The sequence below is a fragment of the Otolemur garnettii genome, unplaced genomic scaffold (assembly GCF_000181295.1).
Source record: "Otolemur garnettii isolate 467f Iridium unplaced genomic scaffold, OtoGar3 scaffold00031, whole genome shotgun sequence".
Lineage (NCBI taxonomy): Eukaryota > Metazoa > Chordata > Mammalia > Primates > Galagidae > Otolemur > Otolemur garnettii.
This window is the reverse complement of record NW_003852426.1, coordinates 14,795,431-14,803,694: the sequence shown is the minus strand read 5'-3', so window position 1 is coordinate 14,803,694 and position 8,264 is coordinate 14,795,431. Positions and strand designations below refer to the sequence as shown.

Genomic DNA, 8,264 nt, shown 5'->3' with positions numbered 1-8,264 from the left:
AAAAATTGTGTATGTTTTACAGAGGCTGTGGTTAAAGTCAGAAAACTTTTGGCACCTGTGGCCCAGCTACTAGGAGGCTGAGGCAGGAGGATCCACTGGAGCCCAGGAGTCTGAGGTTGCTGTGAGCTTTGACACCATAGCGCTCTAGCCTGGGGACAGAGTGAGACTCTGTCTCAAAAAAAAAAAAAAAAAAGAGAGAGAAAGATTGCGATGGACAATAAATATGAGAAGTGAATTATATAGTATCAAAAGGAAGTACTATTGGAAAAGGTAGAGGAGAGCTAGGGGAATGAGAGAGTTAATATGATTTTTAAATCAGGTGGTCAGGAAGGGTCTTGTGGAGCCAGAGACATTTGAACAGAGACTTGAAGGAGGTGAAGAGTGTAAATTTGAAACTAAATCTCTTATTACTAAGCCAGAGGGGTATGAGGTGGGGTCCAGACCAGAAAGGAGACGGCAAAAAGCCCAGGGCAGCACAGAGGAGGAAGTAGGCCCTGGGGCAGGGGTAGGGGCATGAGGATCTCACTTGGAGTTTCAGCAAAGATGGCTTTTGGCCTGGGCTTGAAGGCAGAAGACAGGAACTTTACAATGCATGTATAGGAGGTATGTGTATTGGAGAGGAGGGCATGATTTGGGGGAGTGTCACTCAGCAACCTGATCCCTGAAGCATGAAAGTTTCAATAACATGACTCTGAAAAGGTGGAAACTTTGAGTTCCTTTCCCCTTAGACTTTTGAAGGGGTTTTTGGGTGTGTGTTTTAATAGTCCTGTGATTAGCAACATTGAGTGGGCAGTGAGTCCCTTGGGGCTAAAGGGTAAGGAGGTCCCTGAAGAAAGGAAGAGAGGGAGTTGGTGAATGCAGATCAGCAGCCCCCACCCTCGCCCCATCCCAGGTCTGACCTGTCTCCACATCGCCACCCTGAAGAGGAACCAGCCACTCATGGAACTACTGCTTCAGAATGGAGCTGATATTGATGCACAGGTGAGGCAACCAGGCAGGATGCTGCCTGGTCCAGGGCCTGCCACCCACCTGGTTGGGTCCCACATCCCTTGCCCAGCAGTCAGAAGCAGTGGTGTTCATCTCCTTACCAGAGCCCAGGCCTAGTACACTGCCTCTTGAGGGCCTTGGTGACATCCTTCTTCCTCTCCAGGAGGGCACCAGTGGGAAGACAGCATTGCACCTGGCAGTGGAAACCCAGGAGCGAGGCCTGGTGCAGTTCCTGCTCCAGTCTGGAGCCCGGGTGGATGCCCGCATGCTGAATGGGTGCACTCCCCTGCACCTGGCAGCTGGCCGAGGTCTCAGTGGCATCTCATCCACTCTGTGCAAGGCAGGTGCTGACTCCCTGCTACGGAATGTGGAAGATGAGACACCCCAAGACCTGACTGAGGAAGTAAGAGGCATATTCTCTGTTTTGCTTTACAGGGCCTCCCATACCCATAGCAAAAACAGTGCTGTCATTAGCTGAAAGGGTCAGGGAGTTAGGAGTTCTAGGGTGTAACTAGCTTCTGCGAAACTCACCAACTGTGGAACCTTAAGCCAGTCTCTGCCCTTCTCCAAACCTATTTCCTTAGTTGGTCAGGACCAGAGAGTTCCTTCAGGGGCTCTGCAGCTAAAGTGAATCAGCAAAGCTGTCGAGATGAGAGGCAATGTGGTGGTAAGGCCTGTGAGCCATGCCTGAGGATCTCTGTACTCAGCTTCAGTAAGAAGGTAGGCATGAGACCAGGTGCAGTGACTCACGCCTGTCAACTTAGCACTGTGGGAGGCTGAGCCAGGCATATCGCTTGAGCTCTTGAGTTAGAGACCAGCCTGAGCAACAGCAAGACCCCATCTCTAAAAATAGTCAGGTGTGGTGGGCGCCTGTAGTCCCAGCAACTCAAGAGGCAGAGACAAGAGAATCGCTTGAGCCTAGAAGTTTGAGGTTACTGTGAGCAATAACACCATGGTACTCAATCACAGGATGACTGATTGAAACTGTCACAAAAAAAGAAGAAAAAAGGTGGGCACGGTGTTTCCAGGTCTTAGAATTTTTTGAAAGGTAAAACCCAGATTTTCTATATAGTCTTTTCTTATTTTTTTTTTTTTTTTTGGCCAGGGCTGGGTTTGAACCTGCCACCTCCGGCATATGGGTCGGGTGCCCTACCCTTTTGAGCCACAGGCACTGCCCTAGTCTTTCTTATTTTTAAATGTTCAATGTAAAAAAAAAAAAAAAAATCATGTTTTGTGAGTACCTTTCCCTCTCCCTCCCAACAGCAACAACAAAAAACCCCCAGTTCAGTGGGTCAGCTGCTAGATCAGCTCTTAAGGTCCCTCCTAGTTTAGGTATTCTAGCATTACCTTAAAAAAGGAGGGCTTGCCTAAGGCTTCAGGGCTCACAGAGGGTCTCCTATTCTAGGGATTAGTGTAAAGTATTGTTCTCTAGTAGTCTTCAACTGTCATTTGATGGGGAGGGAGTGGCCTGACAGGTTTCCACAGTCCTTCCTCCCAAGCTGCCTTGTCCTATGTCCCTAATCATGCCTCTCCATTCTCCTTCTCAGCCCCTTGTTCTTTTGCCCTTTGATGACTTGAAGATCTCGGGGAAGCCACTGGTGTGTGCCAATGGAAGCTGCTGATGTATGCGGACTGAAACCAGGGCAGGGGCTGGGACTCTGGTAGCTCCACCTCTTACATCTGGAAGCTGGTGTCATAACTGCTACAGTTTGGACCCAGGCAATGTGCCCTTCTGGTGTCCTAGGGACTGCTGAGGCCAGAGCCTGGGATCAGTACAGTCAGGAGGGATTGCAAGTGAGAGAGCCAGTCCAGAAGGAAGAGCTTCCCAGGTGGATGGAGATTCTTGGAAGACCGCCAAAGCCCCTATGTATCTTGGGTGAAGCCTGTCTGCCTCTCCTGAAAATGGCAGGGGCTGTTGTTTCTACCCATGTTGGGTTGGCCTGAAACTGCCCACCAGTGGGAAAACCAGTGGACTCTTTGAGAAGAGACTCAAAAAGGATCAAGCAGGGCCCTAACAGGTCCCATCTTACTCCTGCTGAGGACTCTAAAACACTGTTGTTTAAAAAGACTTCACACAGAAGTCTCTTACCTAAGTCTTTGGGGAGGAGAAAACTCAGTAACATGACACTAAAATGGAAGAGACTTCTAAAAAGATTTTCCCTTCTAGAATTGTTTTGTGTGCATGCATATCTGTGTGCATTAGAGATTTTTAGACAGGGCTGCCCTGTGACCTTGTAGTAGAGGCAGAGAGAAGGAAATTGTCCTCTGAGTACAGGAGGGTCTTGGGGGCAGGGGGAGGCAGTAAATAGTCCTCAGGCCCTTCTCTGTCTAGCACAGACCCTTGCCTTTCCTGTGTGACAGGAGAGGAGGAGGGATGAGAAGACACAAACCCTGGAGGTCTCATCACTGCGCTGGAGGCTACCATCTGGGGAGAAAGGTAGCCTAGGGAGGCTGGGCAGAAAGGAGGTGTGACTTTTTACATTTTTCCTTCCATTCCACACCTTTGAGGGCCCTGCTAGGTCAGGCCTATCCTGGCATGAAAACGGGGGTGGGGGTGGGGGTAGGGTGGAAATAAACCAACATACCTAGTTGCTGGCCACTTGGAGCTTCTAATCTAGTGAGTGAGACAGCCATTAAAGTAACATACAAATAAATATGTAATTACAAGTTGCTGTGGTGCTGTGAAGGGAAAGAATAGTGGGAAGGAGAACAATGGTGTGGATGGAAGACCATACTTTGAGTAGTCCAGGGACCTCTCTATCTGAGGAGTGCCATCTCAAATGGGCCTTCGGTGGGCTAGAGGAACTGACAGCAGGCCAGTGGGGGCCTCTACAGGGGATGGGTGAATGGGCGAAGATGATGGGCCAGGTCATGCTGAGCCTCAAAGGTCATGGAGAATGAGGGGACAGAATTGCTGGCCCAGCTGAGAAAGGAAGGGAACATCATTCTGTCATAAAACAGGAAAAGCAGAATCTAATGTCCTGTCTGCAAGATGACAATGGTCACCACTACCTTTGGGATACCCACGAGGGTCAAGGGTGACCACGGAGTAGAAGAAAGTACGGGACCCTCCAGGGTGCTGGGCTCCTGGCTTCCTCGCCCAGGTGCCTCTCACCTCCCAGGAACTGGGCTGCGTCTGCCTCCGGGCCGCGCGGGGGCGCTGTGGCGCGGCGGCGGTCCCGTGCGCTGAGCGGTCGCGGTAAGGGGCGGAGGGGCGGCTGCGGGGAGGGAAGCGGGAAGAACGCAGCACTTCCGCTAGCCGCTAGCTCACTGGCTGCTCCCAGAGGCGCCGGCGGGAGCGGAGGGCGCGTGCGGCCCGGGGACTAGCATTCCCCGGCCCCCTCCGCCCCACGCCGCCTAGACCATGGACGCCAGGTGGGGGGCTAGGGCAGCAGCGAGTCCACGTGACCGAGCCCCCTGGCCACGTGACTGCCGCACCTCGGCTTGGGGGCCGGGTGGGGTCCCGGCTGCTGGGCGGTGGGCTGGCATATCGCTGCTCCGACTCAGCGGCGATGGGGGCCGTGGCGTGGTCTTGTGCTCTTTGGGGGCTTCGGGAGTGTCCGGCGGAGGGGCTAGGGATCCTGGAGCTTTGGGGACATGGAGGGCGGGGGGGAGGGGGCTCCGCCTCTGGCCTGAGCAGCTGGCGAGCACTGGACTGAACAGAGGGGACCTGTGTGGCCGGAGGGGCGGGTCCGCCCCGGGGAAAGAGGAAGCCCTGCCCAGCCAACGCTGGCTCCCCCCGGAGAGAGAGAGCCTCTTTGTCCGGCTAGGCTGCAACGGAGGGGGGCGGGGAGAAGACTCTGGGCCCTTCTACGGTGTGGTCCCCTGTTGAGCGCTGAGGGAATGAGGAACTGCATCCTGATCCTTAGGTCCACTGTCCCTGCAGGTGGTGGGCAGTGGTGGTGTTAGCTGCGCTCCCCTCCCTGGGGGCAGGCGGGGAGACTCCTGAAGCCCCTCCAGAGTCCTGGACCCAGCTGTGGTTCTTCAGGTTTCTGGTGAATGCTGCCGGCTATGCCAGCTTTATGGTACCTGGCTACCTCCTGGTGCAATACTTCAGGCGGAAGAACTACCTGGAGACAGGTGTGTGAAGAAAGGGCGGCGAAGCAGGTAGACGGGGTTGGGTGCGGTCTGAAGGACTAGGATTTGAACAGGGTGGAGGGAGGCCAATAGTTTGGACAAGAGGGCAGGCTGGTGGTTGTCCTGGTGAAGATGAAGTATTATGGAGAAGACTTTGGCCTTGACTTTGTGTGTCGTCTTCAGGAAGGGGTCTCTGCTTTCCCTTGGTGAAAGCCTGTGTGTTTGGCAATGAGCCCAAGGCCTCTGAGGAGGGTCCTCTGGCTCCTCGGACAGAGACATCAGAGACCACTCCCATGTGGCAGGCCCTGAAGCTACTCTTCTGTGCTGTGGGGCTCCAGGTAGGTAGGCAGGCAGGCAGGTTCTGCTTCTCTTAAGACCAGGGTTGGTTCCTGGTGGGCAGGGACTCTGAAACCCAAGTTTCCATCATACCAGTTCCAAAGGTTTGTGGGTTGGTGTGATATGTCCCCCTCTTCTCAGGGGTACACTGGACCACCATCTCAGAGGTTTGGGGGTGGGGGGGTGGGAAGATGCTTCTTTTCTTTCCTCATCCTCTTAACCCTCTCCAGCACTGATACTAAAAGTTAATTCTGTGCTATTAACGATATGTACTGCAGGAGAGGGGCGCACCTTGCCCTTTTTTCTGTGATTTCTGTAGTACCATTATTATACTCCTCTCCTCCCCCAGATTTTTGTGTCTCTGTACTGTAAACTGGTAAAAAGTTTGAGGGGCCATTCAGCCTTGCCCCAGTACCACATGTCAAAGGGATGCTAGATGCTGACTGTAGTACTTTAGAAGCAATAGGCTGTAACATACTCATACTGTGGGTACAGACAAAATCTGGGCAGTCTCAAAACACTTAAAAGTTTTTCATGCAGTCTTTATTCCCTACAAGATGAATCCAGACTGGGTAGGGCAGAGGTTATTACACGGGAACCAAATAATGTATGCTGTCCTTTAAGACATCCTGAGGAACAGGGTGAAACTTAATTGTTTCTGGTTTATTGTCTTGTCTCCACTCTCCTCCGCCCAGGTGTCTTACCTGACTTGGGGTGTGCTACAGGAAAGAGTGATGACCCGCAGTTACGGAGCCACAGCCACATCACCAGGCGAGCACTTCACAGACTCACAGTTCCTGGTGCTAATGAACCGAGTACTGGCACTAATTGTGGCAGGCTTTGCCTGCATCCTCTGCAAGCAACCCCGGCATGGGGCACCCATGTACCGGTATTCCTTTGCCAGCCTGTCAAATGTGCTTAGCAGCTGGTGCCAATACGAAGCTCTCAAATTTGTCAGCTTCCCCACCCAGGTGCTGGCCAAGGCCTCTAAGGTGATACCTGTCATGCTGATGGGAAAGCTGGTGTCTCGCCGCAGCTATGAACATTGGGAATACCTAACAGCTGGCCTCATTTCCATTGGGGTCAGCATGTTTCTGCTGTCCAGCGGACCAGAGCCCCGCAGCTCCCCAGCCACCACACTCTCAGGCCTAATCTTATTGGCAGGCTACATTGCTTTTGACAGCTTCACGTCGAACTGGCAGGATGCCCTATTTGCCTATAAGATGTCATCTGTGCAGATGATGTTTGGGGTCAATTTCTTCTCCTGCCTCTTCACAGTAGGCTCACTGCTAGAGCAGGGGGCCCTCCTGGAGGGGACACACTTCATGGGACGACACAGCGAGTTTGCTGCCCATGCTCTGCTTCTCTCAGTCTGCTCCGCATGTGGGCAGCTCTTCATCTTCTACACCATTGGGCAGTTTGGGGCAGCTGCTTTCACCATCATCATGACTTTACGCCAGGCCTTTGCCATCCTTCTTTCCTGCCTTCTCTATGGCCACACAGTCACTGTGGTGGGAGGGCTAGGGGTGGCTGTGGTCTTCACAGCCCTCCTGCTTCGAGTCTATGCCCGGGGACGTCTGAAGCAGAGAGGAAAGAAAGCTGTGCCTAATGAATCCCCTGTGCAGAAGGTGTGAGGAGAGCGGGACTGAAGGGTATAAAAGATCCTCACCATGCTGGTATTCCTCTCCTACTGTAACTCATCAGATGCTGGTTCCAGGGCAAAATGCAGGTGTTTTCTCAGTATCAGACCAGCTTTATAGCTGTGGGTGCCAGGAGGCAGCCTTCCCCTTTTGCCTTAAGCCACCCATCCTCCCCTGGGCAGTCTTCCCAAGCCCCAGGGTTGACAGTCCTTGGTGTAGGTGGGGTGGAGGCTGCAGAGGGGAGAGGTGCCTTGCACAGCTCCTCTCCTTCAGGTTTTCCTTAAGACTTGCCCTGGCTGTTGGCTCTGCCACCTTTCATTCTCCCTCCTCTGCAGATACCTGTACTTCTTACTCCAGTGAGAAAAGCACAAATGGTGTAGGCTCCAAATGCTGCTTTCCCAGGAGGGTAAAAGATGGTGCTGTGCTAAGGAAGGGGGAATAGAGCCCAGCCCGGCAACACCACCCCATGTTCCTGGATCCTTAGGCTCTGCTGTGAGCCAGTTGCAGGTTTTGGTACTTTGGAAATGTAACTTTTTGCTCTTATAATTTTATTTTATTAAATTAATTGCCGCAATGGACTTGTTCCTGTGTTTAGGTTGACTGAAAAGGAATGAAAGGACATTACATGGGTAAATGCTAAAGTACCATTTGCTACATTCCAGTGAACCTTAATACAACACACATATATAAATACATAACAGAGAAACTTGCAAGAGCTAGGAGGGGGGTAGAGAAGCTAAATAAAGGCAGCATTATATCCACTTTACAAGGGAGAGCAGAACTGTATAAAACTGCATCTTCTTTATTCTGCATACTTTTAATTCCAAAACAAAATAAAAAAACAATACACAACATTCAATCCACTTGGTCAAACTCAGGAGGGAACAGGGCTTCAGACCCTAGTTTCCTGCCTTAGACCCAAGGACAGGCAAGAAAAGAAAAAAACTAGGTATCAGCAGAGAAAGCCAAGTGGGACATGACCACTCAAGGCTGTGGGAACCGTGGGTACACTATACAGAGAGCAAAAGGTTTCTAAGTATAAACCCCCTAATCTACTTCTTCCATGCGAGATGCATCTTCATCACCTTCAAGGGGTGGGATTTCATCAGGAACAGCAGTACTGGGTTCCTCTGCTGTCACTTCATCTTCATCAATGCCTGAAGGAAAAAAGAGCCACTGTGAGACCTGATCCAATAGCATTAAGTCAAATCTGTCCCAACAGAC

At 51.9% G+C, this 8,264-nt stretch overlaps 3 protein-coding genes across 5 annotated transcripts in view; 2 read left to right on the top strand and 1 right to left on the bottom strand.

Moving 5' to 3' along the window:
• Positions 1 to 3,551, top strand: part of NFKBIE (NFKB inhibitor epsilon) — an 8,840-nt gene extending 5,289 nt beyond the window's left edge. Inside the window, 3 exon segments of the mRNA XM_012804744.2 lie at positions 893 to 981; positions 1,151 to 1,390; positions 2,535 to 3,551. Coding sequence (XP_012660198.1) covers positions 893 to 981; positions 1,151 to 1,390; positions 2,535 to 2,609 — 404 coding nt within the window. The 3' untranslated portion in view covers positions 2,610 to 3,551.
• A 639-nt stretch (positions 3,552 to 4,190) lies between these two features.
• Positions 4,191 to 7,618, top strand: SLC35B2 (solute carrier family 35 member B2). Of its 3 annotated transcripts, none has more exons than XM_012804745.2 (4): positions 4,191 to 4,362; positions 4,874 to 5,067; positions 5,248 to 5,402; positions 6,096 to 7,618. In XM_012804745.2, exons 1-4 carry the CDS (start codon positions 4,352 to 4,354, stop codon positions 7,032 to 7,034), a joined length of 1,299 nt encoding a protein of 432 aa, XP_012660199.2. In that variant the 5' UTR covers positions 4,191 to 4,351; the 3' UTR covers positions 7,035 to 7,618. The 3 variants fall into 3 exon arrangements, with proteins under 3 accessions (XP_012660199.2, XP_023368518.1, XP_012660200.1); XM_023512750.1 differs by having other exon boundaries at positions 4,229 to 4,362; positions 4,976 to 5,067; XM_012804746.2 differs by lacking the exons at positions 4,191 to 4,362; positions 5,248 to 5,402 and having other exon boundaries at positions 4,987 to 5,067.
• A 204-nt stretch (positions 7,619 to 7,822) lies between these two features.
• Positions 7,823 to 8,264, bottom strand: part of HSP90AB1 (heat shock protein 90 alpha family class B member 1) — an 8,257-nt gene continuing 7,815 nt past the window's right edge. Inside the window, exon 12 of the mRNA XM_012804747.2 lies at positions 7,823 to 8,224. Coding sequence (XP_012660201.1) covers positions 8,088 to 8,224 — 137 coding nt within the window. The 3' untranslated portion in view covers positions 7,823 to 8,087. The remainder of the gene's footprint in view (positions 8,225 to 8,264) is intronic.